Raw genomic sequence first — 20,373 nt, 5'->3', positions numbered from 1 at the left:
GGCGCAGTGGTTGAGAGTCCGCCTGCCGATGCAGGGGACACGGGTTCGTGCCCCGGTCCGGGAAGATCCCACATGCCGCGGAGCAGCTGGGCCCGTGAGCCACGGCCGCTGAGCCTGTGCGTCCGGAGCCTGTGCTCCGCAACGGGAGAGGCCACAACAGTGACAGGCCCACATACCGGAAAAAAAAAAAAAAAAAAGAATTCAACTTTTTACAAATTCCTAAAAAATAACAGCTTACAGTATAAATTGTGCTTTAATTTCCTAATCATCTCTCCTTCCCTGATATTTTTTGGTAGAGATGTTGGTAATCATTGAACTATCCTAAGCTCAATTAAAGTATTTATACACACAAATGCCAGCTATTAAAAAATGTACTTATAGGCCTGCCTTATGTACATAAAGGTAATGAATTTACTAGGCAAGTTAATTTCAACGGAAGAGTAAGCTGCATTTCTTGTCTACAGATGCTAGAGTTTCGGCCTATTTTTATCTTTATATCCCTATGTTGGCTGGCACACAGTAAGCACTCAGTGTTTGCTGAATAAGTTAATCATAAGCCTATAATAGTTTATTATGATTAAATGTTACTCTCATAGAATAATACACTAGGTAATTTTTAAACATTCAATTACTTTAAAAAGTGGATATTCATGTTCTTGAAAACATATGTGAATGCATTAGCCATAAGGAGTCCATCATTCAATTCCTGTTTCAAAATATTAAAGACAAATCAGGAAAGAAATACATCATGTATCAAGGAATACTTCTATTTTAAAATATATAACTATTTAAACCAAACTCTACTGAAATTAGGAAATAGGGGTTTCTAACGTAAGTACACTCGACATGGAGAACTAATTAAAAAATGGCAATTTGGAAAAAAAATGGGGTACCTAAAACAGATTCATCTACTTCTGAAAGTAAAACTTTACTTTGCAACTGTATTTGACATTACACATACCTAGACAAAAGTACAATCAAACTTGACTTGCATGATGGTTAAAAAGTAAGGAAGTTTCACATAGAAGTCTAGATTTCTATTTTGTCTTGGAAAAGAAAAGGATAATCTGGGACCACTGGGATGGTCTCAACACACAGCTCCAGTGACTGGCTGGAGCTGAGTAGGGGCTCCCTCCTATGGAGCGGGTGCACAATCTTTACTGCCCTTTTAAAGTCGGTCTCCCTCACACAGTAAGTCACCTGCTAGATATGTAGGTGTTCCTATATGTTATGACTCACACAGAGCCACAAAGATTCCTAAAGATTTATTCTAATCACTCCACTCAGAGCATATGGAGGAAGTGACTGATGGAATACAAATAGAAGAGCTGGGAGCAGTACCTGCATTCAATGAGCCTGAGTGCTACCGCTGGTTCTATCAAAAACCAGTTGCCAGACTTTAGCTAAGTGCTTTTAGTACCCAAAGAAATAACTCTTCTGTTGGTTTCTAAGCACCCATTTAAATCTGGACAGAGAAACTGCAGCAGTTATGTGAAAAGTCATGACTGCTAGCCTAAAGGATTTTGGATTTTATTTGGACAGGCAATAAAGAACCACAGAACAGGAAAGAGTCTGGAAGAGCTAAAGGTAGGCAAAAGAGACTACAACAATTAAACAGAGTGTAAAAATGGTAATCTTGCATTCTTTTTTTTGCCTCACTTTAAATAAGGACAAACTAATGCTGCTTCTTTAGGAGCTGGATTCATTAACAGCTCAAATTATAAACTTAAAGAGCTCTCTGTAAACAATGGGTTAGAAATATTAATCTAAGAATGACCTTTAATCAATAATTCTAAAATAACTCTTTCAGAAACATACTGAACTTTAAATACTAAAATAAGTGCACATGGAACATACTTTTTAGGCTGAAGTTTTTCCATAAAAGAATCTTCTTTAATACATCCATCTATTGGGCAGTATTCTTGTTTTGTATTTATAGTCGAAACAACCTTACGACAAAAGATTAAAAACAAAAAAACAGAAAGTCATTCAATAAATTCTGTTTATCCAGAATTCAAAAAACTAGTGAGCCATTCATAGATAAATGAAAAGATCCTTAAATCCTCTTTAAATCAAAGAAAAATTGTACTTATGTGATATTTTTATCCTATTTTAATTTTTGAGGAAATCAGTAATTTGACAGCTATTAATTAAACAGAACATTAACTAAAACACCACACTTATAAAGGAAATACTTGGAACATTACTTTAAAAATTTACTGTAAAAATTTTACAATGCTATCTTAAGGTATGTTAAAAACTCTAAAATACTTGGGGATAACTTTAATAAGAAAAATATAAGCCCTAAGAAAAGAAAACCAAAAAAACTTACTGGGTATCATAGAACAAAAACTGAATAAATGGAAAATTATGTTAGGTTCCTGAAGACAAAGATTTAATACCCTAAAACACATCTAATATAAAATTAATATAATCCTAAAGTTCATATGGAAAATATAATGTGTAAAAATTACAAAAATTTTAACATACCAGGTATAAATGGACCTACACAGTTCAAACCTGAGTTGTCTAAGGGTCAACTGTAAATGGACAGAACAAAGCCCTGAAACAGATCCTCATATACAGGGAACTTCATACAGCCTATAAATGGCATTTCCATTAAATAGACGAAGCATTATTCAATAAATCATGTGGGAAAGCCAGCTAATCATTCTGAAGAAGAAAGTTACATACCCACCTTACATCATATAAAACAGAAAGAGATTTAATATGCGCCTTTTAAAAATACTTATACTTCAATACTTATATAAGTATTGAAAAAAATAAATATGTATAACTCTGAGATGAAAAGTCTGCCTAATCAAAGAAAACTTAGAAGCCATGAAGGAAGGGGGAAAAAACAACTGAAAAAGGAAACATTTCTGAATGGTTAAATGTAATAAAACTAAAAGTGAAAAATTGGGAGAAAATATCAATAGTTAAAATACACAGAACGAAGTGTTAATATTTCTATCACATGAAGTATTCTTACAAGTTAGGAAAAAGACAATTCAAAAGGAAAATATGGAAAGGACCTGGAAGGATCTGTTAAAGATCCTCCCAGAAGAGCTGAGAAGTCAACATATGAAAAATTGCTCAATTTCCCTAGCAATCAGGGATTTGCAATTTAAAACAAGCAGATACCCAATTTTTTGCCCATTAAATTGCCAAATATGTTTTTTAAAATGTGACAAACACCGATTTTTTTTTTTTTTAAGACACAGAGATTAACAGAACCTGCTGATGGGATTTTTTTTTGGTGGGAGTGGGTTTGAGGAATTATGCAAAAATATAGTGAAAGAATTTGAAAACCACCTAAGTGTTTTTGATAAAGAGATATTACAGCACTTATGTACCAGGGTTTATTATGCAGCCATTAAAAGTAACGTAGGAGGGCTTCCCCGGTGGCACAGTGGTTGAGAGTCCGCCTGCCGATGCAGGGGACGCAGGTTCGTGCCCTGGTCCGGGAAGATCCCACATGCCGTGGAGCGGCTAGGCCCGTGAGCCATGGCCGCTGAGCCTGCGCGTCCGGAGCCTGTGCTCTGCAACGGGAGAGGCCACAACAGTGAGAGGCCCACATACCGCAAAAAAAAAAAAAAAAAAAAGTAACGTAGGAGACGCTCATGAGGATAGGTTAATGCTGAGAGATATAAAGCAGACTACTAAATGTTATAGTCTCCCATGTAAATACATATGTGTCTTTGGTGGGAAGAGGATGTCCTAGCAAGGTTTCAAGTATAACATACCAAAGACAGTTATCTATTATTAGATAATTAGGAGAAAAGCATTACTTTAAAAACATCACATTGGATCAAATGTTATTTTTAGGCGCACACCCCAAAACTGGGGGCTAAAACCTTAATAATTTCTATCCACCTACTCATTTATGCCCCTTTGGCTGGTCATTTCATAGTTAAGAAGTTAATGTTACTACCAGTAGATTTGATGCAGAACATTTCTCCCAGGAAATTTAAGAAAATATTAAATACAACTGATTTAAAAGATTTCAGTTAAAATTGTGTAAAGAGTCTTAACTTCTAATATATATAATAAAGATTTTCTCCCCGTTCCCCTAGCACAGCTTGTCACTTAAGTTTTATTTATGGTGGTGTTTTCGCTTGGTTGTTTTTTTCTACTTGTAAATGAAAAAATGCGGTCAAATTTAAATGGCATTTCTTCTATGGTTTCTGACTTCAGTGATATATATATTTTTTTTTTTTTTTTGCGGTACATGGGCCTCTCACCGTTGTGGCCTCTCCCGTTACGGAGCACAGGCTCCGGACGCGCAGGCCCAGCGGCCATGGCTCACGGGCCCAGCCGCTCCACAGCATGTGGGATCCTCCCGGACCGGGGCACGAACCCACGTCCCCTGCGTCGGCAGGCGGACTCTCAACCACTGCGCCACCAGGGAAGCCCTAGTGATATATTTAACAAGGCTTCGCCATCCAAGATTACACAATTATCTATAGTCTCTTCTATTTTACATTTTCAATTTGCATGTTATTAACATTTCCAATCCACATGGGATTTTAATATATATTAATTACCTATTGATTGGATAAATTATCATTTCCTCATGGCCCAATATACTTTTGGACTCAGGTCTAAATTATCAATAAAATGCCAGTATTTTTGGAATGGTACCTAAGTATGATCCTATCCTTGAACAAAACCTGCCATATTGCTGTATGTAATTATAGAATGGTTATTATTAACCATTAATATCAATCAAAAGCAGAAGGGATGCTATAAAACAAAACATACACGTATAAAAGATAAAGACTGGGAGATAAATTCATATTCACCCAAACTCAAAAATAAGAACACAAGTATACCCATTAACCCTGAATGGAATCATTTTAGGCTTAAGCTTGAAGTAATCAGCACTACCTATGCCTTCAACATTAAAGATAAATTATAAATATGTCTAATGTGAATATAGGTACCTAAATCTTACTTTTTAGAGCAATGTACATTATTTAAAAATAATAAACTTCAATCCTGAAATAGTCTATAAATTCAGACTTTTCACTAATTTAGACTTGATTCTTCCATTATCTCTTATTCCAAATATAAGATTATCAGGAAAAATCTAAACTTTAAAAACTAATAAAAGAGTGGTAACAATTTCAGGATGGTTTCTTGAAGGACTCAGCACAGGGGAAAAGGAAGGAAGGATGGGACAGATCACATATCCCCCAAAGTGAGAGTCGGAGCTAGTCAAATGATACAAAATAGATTTGCTACAACCCTAAAATCAAAAACCAATATTTGTAAATACACTATAAACACTTCATTAGATGTTACCCAAAACACTAAAAATAATACAAGTATAGTGATTTAAGAGACCATTAAACACAAAGTCATTTGCCACAAAAGGCAAGAGGTTACCGTTCTAATAAACTTGCTGTTTTTTGAATATCAGAACAGGATGGATATGAGCAGAGACAGTTCTGCCTCTTCCTTTTCCCTTCACACTCTTTACCCACCATAAGATTCAATGTGTCAGGGATACTCCATTTCAACCACAGGAGCTAAGTTCCCCTTTTGCCTTAACTATGTAGCTAGCCACATCTGAGGAACTGACTGTCAAAAAAAAAAAAGGGAAAGGGGACAGGAATTTCCCACAATAAAGGCCATGATTTGTGAAGTATGTAATTCCAAAACAGATGTTTTCTTATATGTAAATGTTTATGCTATAATTGAAACTTTCACAAATTATACATTTATGTTTATATACATATTATTATATATTTTTTTATCACGTTTAACCTGCAAACCAGTTAATCCACACCTAAATAATCAAGGGTCGACTACACTTATTTTAAAGCTTGTAGAGAACTTTCACATACTTCAGATTTGACTCTTACAATCCTATGAGATAAAAAAAGCAGGTATTATTTCCATCTCACAAATAAGGAAACTCAGCCTTAAGGTGTCAGAACTAGGACTGCATTCCAGGTCTTCTGCCTCTATGTTAATTGTCTGCCACAGAAAACAATGGATACAAATCCCCAAACTCTGATCTCTCAAGTGGAACACTATGAATTTAGAGATTAAGACAACTTTCCAGGAACATACTATATAAACTGAGCAACATTTATATTTGTAGTAAATGCAAAGAATGGTCAGTAAATTTTATTTTAAATCCTTAATTTGTTCTCATTATTACGGGCGCACAGATTTTAGTGCAACTGTACTATTTTTAGCACTTCTGAAGTTAACATTAACTTTAGGCCGTTGTTTGCCTTCTGTTTCGTTTTTGTTTTTTTACACATCTCCACAAATGTAAATTTGATGACATGCAAAGGTTGAGAGTCAGGGGGAAATTCAAAATTTGCTTGCATGGTACTGGTGTGGAAAAGGGGAGTAGAGATTTGGGGACTTCCCTGGCCGTCCAGTGGTTAAGACTCTGCACTTCCACTGCAGGGGTCGCAGGTTTGATCCCTGGTCAGGGAACTAAGATCCCGCTCGCTGCGCGGCCCCAAAAAAGGGCAGGGGGTGTAGAGATTTGAAAGGAATATACTTCATTAAAATAAAAATAAATTAAAAAAGGAAATATTCCACAGAAATCTCCAGAGTCAAAATATGTAGGCTAATAAGTTTATGACCTTAACCTTGCATTCTTCTTGATCTCTTTGAACAATTATAAAATGGATGTGAAAAGCTTTACCTTTTACTAGGTTTCTTTACTTAAAAGACTCATTAGCAAAAATGCAAGTTTCTAGTTCCTAACCAGAAATATGTTTTATTTCTTTAACATTTTTACCTTTAACATTAGGCTGTAATGCATTCAGTGTGAAAGACAATAAAACTTACCTCACAATCAGGGCATGTAATTGTGCTGTATTCTTCAGTTATTAACAAGCACAGTTCACAAAAAGCATGTCCACATTGAAGTTCATGGTGATGACCTATTGATGAAATTCTACTGTGAATTAAACTTTTCAGTTTGTCAACATCGAATATTCAGTATAATCAGGGGAGAAAATTAAAGGGAACTCTCTTGTATAGGAAAAGATATCTAGTTTAGTTAGAAATGGATGATTAAACAAAATTCAGGAGAAACAATACAACTCAGAAGGAGGGAGAAAAATCAGAAGAAAAAACAGGCAGAGCTATGTAGTATTGTTCGCCTTTCTTTATACAGTTATTTGGTACCTATAATACTTTGAATCTGCCATCTCTTATAATCATATAAAGTGCTCTGAGGTACTTCATTTTGACATTGTAAATTCCCAGCTAAGTAGGCTGGGAATATTTATTCAACCTAGAGATGGATAAACATTTTGGTGATCTGGGGTAAATGGTATAATCCAGACTCCAACCTAGTTCTGTTTCCAAGTCTAATGTTCTTTCTACCTGATCATACTTCCCTCTGCTAATTTATATTTCCCATCCTGTGAAGGGGACAGTGAGGGCCGACATGAGAAACTGGCAAAACCCCTCTCTTGAACAAAATAATGCCATTTGCAGCAACATGGATGGACCTAGAGATTGTCATACTGAGTGAAGTTAAGTCAGACACAGAAAGACAAATATCATATGATATTGCTTACATGTGCAATCTAAGAAAAAGGGTATAGGGACTTCTCTGGTAGCCCACTGGTTAAGAATCCGCCTGCCAATGCTGGAGACACGGGTTCGAGCCCTGGTCCGGGAAGATCCCACATGCCGCGGAGCAACTAAGTCCATGAGCCACAACTACTGAGCCTGCACTCTAGAGTTCGCGAGCCACAATTACTGACACACACGCGCCTAGAGCCTGTGCTCCGCAACGAGAAGCCACTGCAATGAGAAGACCACACACCGCAACAAAGAGTAGCCCCTGCTCACTGCAACTAGAGAAAGCCCGTGCGCAGCAACGAAGACCCAACGCAGCCATAAATAAATAAATAAATATTTATAAAAATAAATAATAAAAATAAATTTTAAAAAAGGGTACCTATGAACTTATTTGCAAAACAGAAGTAGAGTCATGGGTGTAGAAAACAAACTTATGGTTACCAGGGGATGGGTGGGAGGGATGAATTGGGAGATTGTGATTGACATATGCACACTACTATATATAAACTAGATAACTAATAACCTGCTGTATAGCACGGGGAACTCTACTCAATACTCTGTAATGGCCTGTATGGGAAAAGAATCTAAAAAAAAGAGCGGGTGTATGTATATGTTTAACTGATTCACTTTGCTGTACAACTGAAACTAACACAACATTGTAAATCAAATATACTCCAAAAAAAAAGACACCCCCCACCCCAGCCTTAATGATTAAGACATTGGCAAAGACAGAAGCCAGGGCAGAAGTCAAATGCCACCACTGTCACACACGCGACCCATATAAAGATCATTTTCACAAACTTCGCATGTATGAAGGGAAATACCATAATCCTGGCTGAAAATCTAATACCAAGATTTTAATACTCTAAGCAGAACTTTATCATAATAAACATTATAGCTATGTCACTTCAAAAGGTTGTCATTTTAAAAGGCTTCGCAAGAAAAAGGGAAAAGTAGCTAAATAAAGTTAGTCATCATTTACTATAAAATTATAGTGTTCCTGCTGATTTATATTATAATAATTGCATTCTTCTGATAAAAAAGAGCTTTAGTTTTTAAGCCAAGGAAACATCTTAAACTTTCTTATAACCAAGCTAAATTTTAAAGCTCTATTTAAATTCCAGAGATAATGTTACTAAAGAAATCAAAAGGCTTTTATAAGATTTCTGATACTGTATGTGTGCTGCATTACAGCTTACAAAGCACTTTGACAATTCTACATGCAGAGGCACCATCTTTCCAACTGAGTACTTCTCAGCACCACAATACAAATGTATGAAAGAACCAGCGATTTTAAAAACGTACGTTCTAAAACTCTATTCTGCAGTACTACATCATTCAAATAATGGAGATGTTCTACGTAACAGCAGCGATCGAAATCCGGGCAGGAGAAACTTGCCTCTTTCCCCGGAAAACACACCAACTTTCTCTACACGCTCAGGTCTCCCAAGCGGAGTCCGTCCCGGAGAGACTGAGAAAACTGACTTTCGCTCTGCAAGTACAAAGATGTGACAGTCACACAGGGTGACAGTAAGGCTTTCTGGCAGCTCCAGGCGCTGACAGTCAACAACCCGCCCCGGCAGAAGCACAGCACTCTAAGGCCTGTTAGGTGCCGTTCAAGTAACCTGAACCTGTTTTCAGCGGAGGAGAGTCTCGGTGGGCGGGTCACGAGCGCACGGTGCCCCCGACGGCCCAGGACAGAAGAACACAAGACGCACAAAAGTGACGCGCTACTTTCCAAACAACGCCTGAAGCAAACGGAGCAACACGCCCCACGCCCGTTAATTTCAGCAACATTTCATTACCACAACAAGAGCCGCACAAGAAAATCACGTGTCGTTGCTGCTTTACCACAGGATGACGGCCAAATTCCCACATCCCCCGTTTCCCGAACCTGCGAACCGGTCGGTGAGGGAGGGGGCGGCGCAAGGTGTGGCGGTGGGGGGAGGAGGGGGGTGGAGTGGAGGGGGCGGGGGATGAGGGGGCAGGGGGTGGGGCGGGGCAGGGGTGGGGGGTGAGGGTTGAGTGGAGGGGACAGGGGGCGGGTGAAGGGGGTTGGGGGAAGGGAAGGGGGTGGAGCGTAGGGGGGTAGGGTGGGGGCGTGAGGCGGTTGAGTGGAGGGGGCAGGGGGTGAAGGGGAGGGGGTGGAGGGAGAGGGTGACGGGGGTGGAGGGTGAGGGGGTAGGGGGGAGGGTAGGGTGGGGCAGGGGGTGAGGGGGTGGAGGGGCCGAAGGGGGGGGTGGGGCGGGGGGATGAGGGTGAGGGGACGGGGGGAGGGGGTGGAAGGGGGTGTGAGGGGGTGGGGTGTGAAGTTGGGGTGAGGGCCGCCCTCCAGGCCTCTGCGTCCCGACCTCGCAGGCGGCCTACGGACTCGGGCTCGGGGCCTGGGCTCCCCCGCTCTCTCTCGCCGCCGCGGCCACTGCCCACCAGCCTGTCTCTCCGCTCCCCCGCCGGCCGGCGGGCCGCGGGCTGACCCCCAGCCCCTCACCCGGAGCTCCGGACGACCTTCTTCCACACCGGCTGCACAGGGCCTCGGCGGCTCCCCAGGCCTGGCCCTTGCTCTCCACCTGCCCAAAACAGTACGCCGCCGCCTCCATCGTCGCCGCCTCGAATGTGAGGCCAGCGCCGCGTGCCGTCCCGGCGTCCCTTGCGGCAGTGGCCAATCACCGGAGGAGGCGGCTCCAGGGAGCCAATCGGTGGCGAGGAAGCTCCAGCCCTCCCTCCAGTCAGCCTGGGGCGGCCGGCTGAGCGTAGCGGTTTTTTTGTTTTACCCCCTGGAGCGTGAGAGACAAGGCCGCGTGGTTCTCCGGAAGCGTTTCATGACCCAACCACGCGTTACTCACTATATTGCGTTAGGCGTCGCGAGTAGCGAACGATCCTTTGTGTTGAAGTTGTCTTCCTTCTCTAGTGGGTCGTAGCGGCCTTAGTGGAGAAGCCAATCTAGCTACCCATAGGTGGGGAGATTTGGTTAACAATTTCAAACCAAAGGGGTGGTCATTATTACTAACAGTTGTCGACGCTAATGGTATATATACAAGGCCTTGTGCTGAGAAAGTTTGGGGCTGCTAAGAATTTATAAACTAACAGGTTCCTGCTTGAGAGGTATGTAGCCCTCTACCTAAAAGGGTAACTTCTACTAAGGCAGCTTGTATTAAATGCCAGAGGAAAGTTAGAGAAAATAAGAATTGTCTGCGTTGTATGAAAAGCCTTCCTAGCTTGGGGTTTGCACTAGACCTTAAAACCTGGGTAGAACTTACAGAGGTAAACAGAAGAAATGAGGCATTCCAGGGAGAAAGAACCGTGTAAGCAAGGGAAAGTAGGTGGGAGATGCTGTGGCCTATTCGGAATTTATAGACCATTTGGCCAGAGTTTTAACTTCCTTAAAGTGAGCTTTTTTGGAGAGGTATATTGGGGTCGAATTTTAAAGAGTCTTGAATGTTGGGCTAAGGAGTTTGGACTTACCCTTTAAGCAGTAGTGTCCTGGGGAAATCGAGTGAGCAAGGGATGAAGTAATCTGGTAGCAATTTGGCAAGTATATTGTGGATGAAGCACCTGGGGATGGCAGGGTGGCTTCAGCTGCTAAGAATTAAAATCAGCACATAGGCTTCATTTTCTCTTTTTCCCTCTACGTATTTTTGGAAATAGAAACAGAAGTATTCTGTTCAAAAGCTCACTCCTGGTTAATATTCCAAAATATGCAAATAGCTCATACATCTCCATATCATAAAACAAACAACGGAATTTTAAAAAATGGGCTGAAGACCTAAATAGACATTTCCAAAGCAGACATACAGATGGCTCACAAACACATGAAAAGATGCCCAACATTGCTAATTATTAGAGAAATGCAAATAAAAACCACAATGAGGAATTGTCTCGCGCCAGTCAGAATGGCCACCATCGAAAAGTCTAAACGCTGGAGAGGGTGTGGAGAAAAGGGAGCCCTCCTGCACTGTGGGTGGGAATGTAAATTGGTGCAGCCACTATGGAAAGCAGCATGGAGATTCCTTAAAAAACTAAAAAAAGAACTACCATATGGTCCACCTATTCAACTGCTGGGTATATATCTGGAAAAAATGAAAACTCTAGTTCAAGAAGTTACATGCACCCCAATGTTCATAGCAGCACTATTTACAATAGCCAAGACATGGCAGCAACCCCTGTGCTCATCAACAGACGATTGGCTTAAGATGATGTTGTCTATATATACAATGGACTATTACTCAGCCATAAAAAAAAATGAAATATTGTCATTTCCAGCAATGTGGATGGACCAAGAGAATATTATGCTTAGTGAAATAAGTCAAAGAAAGACAAATATCATGATATCACTTACATGTGGAATCTAAAAATTAATACAAATTAATCTATATATAAAACAGAAACAGACTCACAGACATAGAAAACAAACTTACAGTTATCAAATGGGATGGGGTGGGAGGGACAAATTAGGACTATGAGATTAACAGACCCAAATTACTATACATAAAGTAGATAATCAACAAAGATATACTGCGTAGTACAGGGAATTACACCCCATATCTTGGAATAACCTACAATGGAATATAATTTGCAAAAAAACCCTACAAAGAACAAAAGCTGAATCACCATGCTATATACTTGAGACTACCACAACATTGTATATCAACTATATTTCAATTTTAATAAAAGCTCACCCATACTCAAAAATCCTTATACTTTGTTGCCCTCAGGAAAAAGTACTGATTCCTTAACCTATCTCCACGCTACCCAACCAATAGTTTCTATTACTAATCCAAAATGGAATTTAGAGTGCCAATCAAGCCAGTATTCCCATGTAGCCTGCTAATTTTTCTACAGTTTTGTGAGTGGTATTACTTGTTCCCCTCATCTGGAATGCCCACTCTTTCCTCTTCATCAATTCATATTCTCCTCATCCTTCGTGCGTCAGCTTTAGAGCCACCTACCCCTCCTCCAAACCTTCAGATTTCTCCCTGCACTCAACATGGTAGCAATTAGCCACATCTCCTTTTCCACTGTAATTTGAATAATGGCAATCTCATTGCATAGGGGTTTTTCTTGCGCCCTCAGGTGAATTGAATGTGGTGCAGTACAAAGGAATTAACTGATTATCACCAGGCCAAATGGAGGGAATTATGCCTTGGTAATCCCAGCTGAATAAATTCTGGGTAAATCGGGGTCAGTGAGAAATACAGTGACATGTTTAGGCCTCATATAATAGGTCTTAGTACCTCTGGACCTTTCAAATGGAGCAGCCAGAATTATCTTAATATTTAATTTAGATTGTTTAAATCCTTTGTTTGGAATCCTTTAATGGTTTCCCACTGACTGGGACAAATCCTTGAAACGGCCTTCAAAGGTTTTATGATTTGGCCTCTGCTTCCCTCTCTAGCTTCATTCTCCCCACTACTCCTCACTATGCTCCAGATACGCTGGCCTTTTTCACTTCTGTAAGTAAATCAAGCTCTTTCTAACCTTAGGGCCTCTGCCTGGAATTCCCTCCTCTGCACTATTAAAAAAATTTATTATAAAATATTTTAGCCCCACAATAAGGAATAAAGAATAAAATTATGGGGAGTTCCCTGGTGGTCTAGTGCTTAGGATTTGGTGCTTTCACTGCCATGGTCCAGGTTCGACCTGGGAGAACTGAGATCTTGCAAGCCGAGTGGCACGGCCAAAAAAAAAAAAAAGAATAAAATTATGAATGTTCATCTATGCTCCAGCTAGCTTAAGAAATAACCTAATTTTATTCAGGTAATCTAGTTTTATAATGTCTGGCCATTTACTCACACACTGGCCAATTCTTTTTTTTTTTTTTTTTTTTTATTTATTTTTATTTATTGTTTTTGGCTGTGTTGGGTCTTTGTTGTGGTGCACAGGCTTCTCATTGCAGTGGCTTCTCTTGTTGTGGAGCACAGGCTCTAGAGCGCCCAGGCTTCAGAAGATGCAGTGCGTGGGCTCAGTGGTTGTGGCTCGCCGGCTCTAGAGCGCAAGCTCAGTAGTTGCGGCACACGGGCTTAGTTGCTCCGTGGCATGTGGGATCTTCCTGGACCAGGGCTTGAACCCATGTCCCCTGCATTGGCAGGTGGATTCTTAACCACTGTGCCACCAGGGAAGCCCCTGGCCAATTCTTAATTCCTCCTTGTGTCTCATACCTCCCTTCTAGGATAATTTTTCTCCTTCAAGGACACCCTGAAGAAATGTCTTTAGTGAAAGTATCTTAATGGTGAATGCTTTCAGCTTTTATTTGAATGAAAATACTCTCATTTCATCTTCATTCTTGAATGATCATTTAGTAACATAACATTCTAAATTGACAGTTTTTTTTTCTCAGACTTTGGAGATAGCATCATACTGATTTCTGACCTTTATTTTTGCTATTGAGAAGTTTACTGTGAATCCAATTGTCATTCTTTATAGGTAAGTTGTTTTTCTTTGGTGTTCTATACATTCGTTATAATATCGAAGTGTGGATATTTATTTGCCCTCCCTGAGATTGATTGCAATTCTTCAATCTGAGGAATTCATTCCTATCATACTGGTCTGGAAAATTCTCAGTCATTTGTCTTTTTTTTTTTAGAAGGTTTTTCAAGTGACAGCTGTTGTTGTTTTTAATTAATTAATATATTTGTTTATTTTTGGCTGCATTGGGTCTATCTTGCTGTGCGCGGGCTTCCTCTACTTGCAGCGAGCGGGGGCTGCTCTTTGCTGCAGTGCGCGGGCTTCTCATTGCGGCGGCTTCTCTTGTTGTGGAGCACAGGCTCTAGGCACACAGGCTTCAGTCGTTGTGGCTCGCGGTCTCTAGAGTGCATCCTCAGTAGCTGTGGCACACGGGCTTAGCTGCTCCGCGGCATGTGGGATCTTCCTGGACCAGGGCTTGAACCCGTGTCCCCTGCATTGGCAGGTGGATTCTTAACCACTGCACCACCAGGGAAGCCCCATTTGTCTTTTTGAATACTACCTCTTCCTTGTTGTTTTCTTCTGGAACTCCTTTTAGACAGTAACAGGGCCGTCCCTTTCTATCCTTTATTTCTCTTAACCTCTCCTTCATATTTTCCACTCTTTATCTCTGTGCTGCATTCTGCATAATTCTTTTCAGATGCATCCCCCAGTTAATCAGTTCTCTCTTCACCTGGATTTAATCTGCATTTAACCTGACCACTGAGTTAAATTTTCAATGACTAATCTAATTCTAGATGTTCTTTTTTTTTAATTTCCAAATTTGCCTGATCTTTTTGGATAGTATTGTGTACCTTTCTCATGTTTTTGATTCTATCTTTTATTAATTTGATATTTTAAACACTTATTTCATTATGTACCTCCAAATTTCTTTCTCTGACATTCTTGAGGGGTCCAATTCTGCAATTTATTATTTCTACTGATTTTCATTCATGGTGATTTGTTTCCTCATGTGTTTGGTAATTTTGGATTTTAAACTCACGTTTGGGAGTGTTTATCTGTGGGAATCCTTTCTTTTTTGGCCACACCATGCAGCTTGTGGGATTTTAGGTCCCTGACCAGGAATTGTACCCAGGCCCTTGGCAGTGAGAGTGTGGAGCCCTAACCACTGGACTGCCAGGGAATTCCCAGGGAATCCTTTGAAGCCAGCATTAAGGATATATTTCTCCAGATTATGTTTTTGCTTCTTGTAGAACATAGTTCCCAAAGAACTATGAATCTAGGACCACTTTAATTTCTTGGCTTGTGTTTTCCTAGACTACTCCAATAGCATATTTTGAATCCCAAGCCCCCCTAAAGGCAGGTGTGTATTCTAGATTACCTGGGGAGGTATTTTCCCCACCCAAAAGTATACAAGATAAACTTCTTTGCCTTTTAGCCAACTTGTTCACGCCCACCAGCAGTGTATGAACCTTCTAGCAAATGCTTGGATTAGCATCGGTTTATATTTTGCTAATTCATGGCTGTACTTTCATATCTCCTTGTGGCTTTAATTTGCATTTCTCTAAAGACTGGTAAGGCTGGCATCATGTCATATTTATCGGTCATTCAGGCTTTCATATTTGTTTGGTCGGGGGACATGTTTGTCTATTTTTTTTTTTTTTTTTGCGTTACATGGGCCTCTCACTGTTGGGGCCTCTCACTGTTGTGGCCTCTCCCATTGCGGAGCACAGGCTCCGGATGCGCAGGCTCAGCGGCCATGGCTCACAGGCCCAGCCGCTCCGCGGCATGTGGGATCTTCCCAGACCGGGGCACGAACCCGTGTCCCCTGCATCGGCAGGCGGACTCTCAACCACTGCGCCACCAGGGAAGCCCTCTATTTCTTATTGATTTGTAGCAATTCCTTATTTATCCTGGATTCCATTGCAAATATACTTTTCAGGCCGTGACTTGTTTCTTCACTTTGATACCTCTTGTTGTCCCAAGGTGTTTTATTTCACTATGGTATTTTCATTAAGACTTGCAATATTTGCATATTGTTTAAGAAGTCTTTCCCCGAGCTAAACATTCATGTGATTTATTATCTTCCATGAGCTGTATTACCTTCCCTTCTACTTTAAAATTCAGTTTTGTTGTTGGTGGTATATGCATAGGAGTGGGAGGAAGTGGGGTGCGATGGAACACAGTAATTTGGATAGACAGCGTCATGAACCTTGATTTACCCTTTTCCTGTACACTGTTGGTGTAGTGCCACCTCAGAACATAGAGACAGATATTCCACGATGGCATTTTATTATGATTTTAAAAAAAGGATCAAGTATATTTTAACTTCAGTTCTGCTTTTGTTTCGATAAAACGTTGGGTTTACCATTTTCCTTCTAGACTCACTAAAAGTATCAGGTTGTCATGAAAATAACTGATTATACAACATTCACAGAGGCTGGTACACGGTACGCGCCCAGTAGAAATGTAGTTGTGAGCGCTCACTTGGTGTCAGAACCCGGCAATAGGGAGGACACTCCAGCCAGCGTGACACGGTCTCCAAGGGCACCAGATGGCGCCAGGCCCATGACAAACAGCATTTGCAGTTTGGTGCCTTTCTTACCTTTGCAGGTGGTTTTCAGGTCCTCTGCTACTTTGCCTCTGACCTTTCTGTTCTGAGTCACTGCTAGCAGAGGTGTGCAGTGAGAAGGTATAAGCTGTCTTCCATGAATATTCTGGAGGGGGCAGAATACCCCTCTTTCAGGAAGTGACTCTGGCTTTGTCCCTAGAAATTTCAGGGCAATGGGGCAGGAAGGACCTTTAGCGATCACTGAATCGCACATCCTCATTCAGGATGGGGAAGCCAAGGCTCTGACCTTCCTGGGTAGAGCTCGAGTCCCAGTGTTTTGATTTCTGGACCATGCTCCTGGACTTTACTACACCAATTCCCATGTCCACCTTCAGAAAACTCTACTTTGGGAATTATAACAGAGACGCACTGCACAGACATGAAATTTTAGATTGATGGACAGATGACCAGTGCAGCTCCAGGCCAGATTTGGGGGCCTTTGTAGGGATGAGCAAGCTTCAACCTTGCTGCTATGAAGAGTTAGGGGACAGGATGGGGTCTGCAGTGTCCTTTCTTGAAAAATAGTCCCAAGGAGAGCTCTGGGGCCCTAAAAGTTGAGGAAATGTACCCCCATGAGCCTCCCTATAGGGCAGCAGGGTGTTAGCATCCCCCAGTGCGCCTCCCCTGCCGTCTTCAGGGCCGTTAATTGGGAGCGGTCTCCACCTGCATATTCGTCACCATCAGGGCAGGTGGCTGCCTTCCTGGGTGTGTTGGGTGTGGGCCCTCAGTTGCAGAGCTCAAGACACTTCTGGCCTGAACTTAACCAGCAGAGGTTGACTTGTGGTTCCCAGACTTTGGTGCGCTTAGGAATTCCTTGAGAGGTTATGAGAATGCAGAGGCCTAGGACCTAGAGGTTCTGACTCAGAAGGTCAGGGTGAAGCCCAGGCCTGTGCTATCTAATAGCCGTCCTGCGGCTGGCTGCAACTGGACTAAGTCCCACACTGAGAGACAGATTGCTGTCGATGGGAAAAAAAAATGCACAACCTAAAAGTTGAGAGTTATGTTCTATTCGGTGGACAAAACTGAGGGCTTCACAGTTCACAATGCCAGAGAAATTAATTCCCTAAAGAACTATATCAAGGGTTAGCAAAAGAAACTAAATCACCCAACTCTAATGAGACTGGAGTACAAAAACCATTCAGACCAATGCAGGGCAGTTGCTAAAGATAAGAAGGTATTTTTTTCATTTTTTTAAAACAAAGCTCCCAGATATGCAAAAACCTTATCAAGAGACCTCATCAGTTGGTCACAACCCTGGCACCTGAGGGCCAGGGGCTGTATTCAAATCCCCCCTTCTCAGTGCAACCTGGAGGAAGATTTCTACATCTTTGAGCGTCAGCTTCCTTCGCTGCTAAATGGGGCTGATATCGGTACTGTGAGGATTAAACAAGATAATAGATGAACGGACTTGTAAACTATAAAGTACTAAGACAAGCCTTATGAGTTCTTCTAAAATGTATAATAGATTAGATTATTAATTCAAAAATACAAAAAACAAACCTGAGGGCTTCAGCCTGGGCGGAGGCAGGTGTCAGGCGGCCCTGAAGGGGTCAGGGAGTTTTTGCCACAAAGGCTAGGTAGTTGGAACATCAAACGATTACTGTGAGTTAAAGAAAACCAGACACCTCAAGGTAATGAATTTGGTGCTTTTCTATGTATGGGAAGATGCAGAAGTCTGGGCTCCCTGAAATCATTCCTCAGCTACCTGGGGCAGTACCCTGTGTTTTCCCATCTGGAGACTCCTCGTGGTTTGCTGTGTGGGAGGGCTGCAGTGGTCCATCCTGGTTCCCTCAGGGCTCACCGCTGGGCCGCTGTACTGTGACGGCCTGATGGCTGCAGCACGCTTGGTTTCCTGACATGGCAGCGACATTTTCTCACTCGCATCACCTTACACTCTCGAGGTCTCTCCTGACTCCTCTGTGGCCCATGTGCATTTCTCTAGTGACTCCCATTCCAAGACATACATCCACTGCTATCAGATTTTCTTCTTTTGGAAATGTAAAGCTGTAGACACCAAGGAAGAAACAACACTCATATTTTCAGAGATTTAGTTCGCTTGCGTTGAAGCAAGGAATTATGATTAGGAAATCCCCAGCGGGGGGCAGAGTCAGCGACAAGCCCAGGCTCTGCGATCCCTCAGTGGAGAGGCAGGCCAAGGGGCGTGCGCTGGGGTCGACAGCCCCTTGTTTCAGACTCTAACAGTCCCTGAGGGCGCTGCTGTGCTGTTAGCTGTAAGGCACCTGGCCAGAGGGGTGCCCTCGACCTTTCCAAACTCTGACCTGCCCTTTTCTCACGGGCAGAGGCTCTCCATCCCTCCTCTCTGATGTCATAAAAGAATAAAAACACTTCACGCAAAGCTCGAGAAGCAGAGCCACCTCTTCGGGCAGATGTTGTCCCGCCATGATATTTTCTAGCTGCCACTTTAAGGTGGCAAGTAAGGGTGTAAATGCACCCTTACTCCCCACACTCTAGTCAGATATGCCATTAAATGCGGGTCACAAACTCTGGTTATGATTCTAACAGGATGGCCTCCATTGGATGGTGGCTTCTGGGAGAAGATGAACAAATGATGGAGGCGTGTTTAATTAAGCTTGCTGTGGTGAAGGGGAATTTGAGAGCTACGAGGAATGGAGGCTCACCAGGGAAATTTAATTCTCAGCCTGTCTCAGACACTCTCCTCTTACCTTCTCCCACCTCCTCACCTTTTATCTGAATGGCAAATACAACTCACATCTGAATTGACAGGAATTTTCTGGAAACCAATACACTCATTCCAATATTCACCGGCCCATCTCATTTTAGTGAAAACAGTATATTAAATGTCATATTTCACCATGGTTTTTATACATAAAGCTGCTTCCTTTTGTACACAAACCTTCCCCACCAGGGCTGAACCCGGGTGGTGGATTCCCAGCAGCACCAAACACTCTTTTCAAATCTCTTTTTCTGCACCATCCATTTTAGCATCCAATTACTCTCTTTTTTCTTGGTCTTTGTCTCACATGATTAGCCTTGCTTTTTGAGGCAAACTGCATTTTCCTAAAGATAGCCAGCATATACGTTATCCCCTGCAATGCAATGCTGACACCCTTCCTGTTGTCACCCCCAGTCTGGGCTCAGTGTACTTTCTGATTTGTTCACTTTTTTTTGGATGGCTATTGAGAGCCTATTATTTGTCTAAAAGTAGGCTGAGCTCCATGAGGATGGTAAAAGAACTAAACTCACTATTCCTTTTTTTTTTCTTTTGGCCGCACCTCTTGGGGGATCTCAGTTCCCCCACCAGGAATTGAACCCGGGCCTCCAGCAGTGACAGTGCCAAATCCTAACCACTAGACCACGTATTGTGTTCACGGTTAATTCCCTCAACTGCCCCATGAGGTTTTGTTTTTCACGGTTAATGCCCTCAACTGCCCCATGAGGCAGGTATTATTATCCCTCTCCTGGAGCTGACAAAACTATGTGACAAAGAGTGTTCAAACCAGCTCTATCTGGCACCAGTGCCCAGGACACTTTACTCTGAAAAATTGCTCACAAATTCTAGGATCAGTCCGCAAATTCTGGGATCAGTCCGCCCCCTCTTTCCTTTGCCTTCTGAGTGTAGGTCTTTCCATGTTCCTGTTTCTCAGCCTCTTTTCATGCCTCATTCCCTCTCTTTTTCTTTTCTGGCTGCACCGTGCGGCATGCAGGACCCAGTTCCCTGACCAGGGATCGAACCCCGGGCCCCCTTGGGTGGAAGCGCAGAGCCTTACCCACTGGCCCACCAGGGAAGTCCCTTGCCTCTTTCTCTTGTTGACGGT

The 20,373-nt window shown here is 41.9% G+C and overlaps 1 protein-coding gene across 1 annotated transcript in view; it reads right to left on the bottom strand.

Annotated features, from left to right (window-relative positions):
• RNF17 (ring finger protein 17) overlaps positions 1–10,163 on the bottom strand; it is a 109,528-nt gene extending 99,365 nt beyond the window's left edge. Inside the window, exons 1-3 of the mRNA XM_065896316.1 lie at positions 10,055–10,163; positions 6,820–6,914; positions 1,858–1,949 (exon numbers count right to left, since the gene is read on the bottom strand). Coding sequence (XP_065752388.1) covers positions 1,858–1,949; positions 6,820–6,914; positions 10,055–10,163 — 296 coding nt within the window. The remainder of the gene's footprint in view (positions 1–1,857; positions 1,950–6,819; positions 6,915–10,054) is intronic.
• Between the last annotated feature and the right edge of the window lie 10,210 nt (positions 10,164–20,373).

The sequence above is a fragment of the Phocoena phocoena genome, chromosome 18, assembly GCF_963924675.1.
Source record: "Phocoena phocoena chromosome 18, mPhoPho1.1, whole genome shotgun sequence".
NCBI classification, from domain to species: Eukaryota; Metazoa; Chordata; class Mammalia; order Artiodactyla; family Phocoenidae; genus Phocoena; species Phocoena phocoena.
This window is presented reverse-complemented; position numbering and strand designations above follow the sequence as displayed.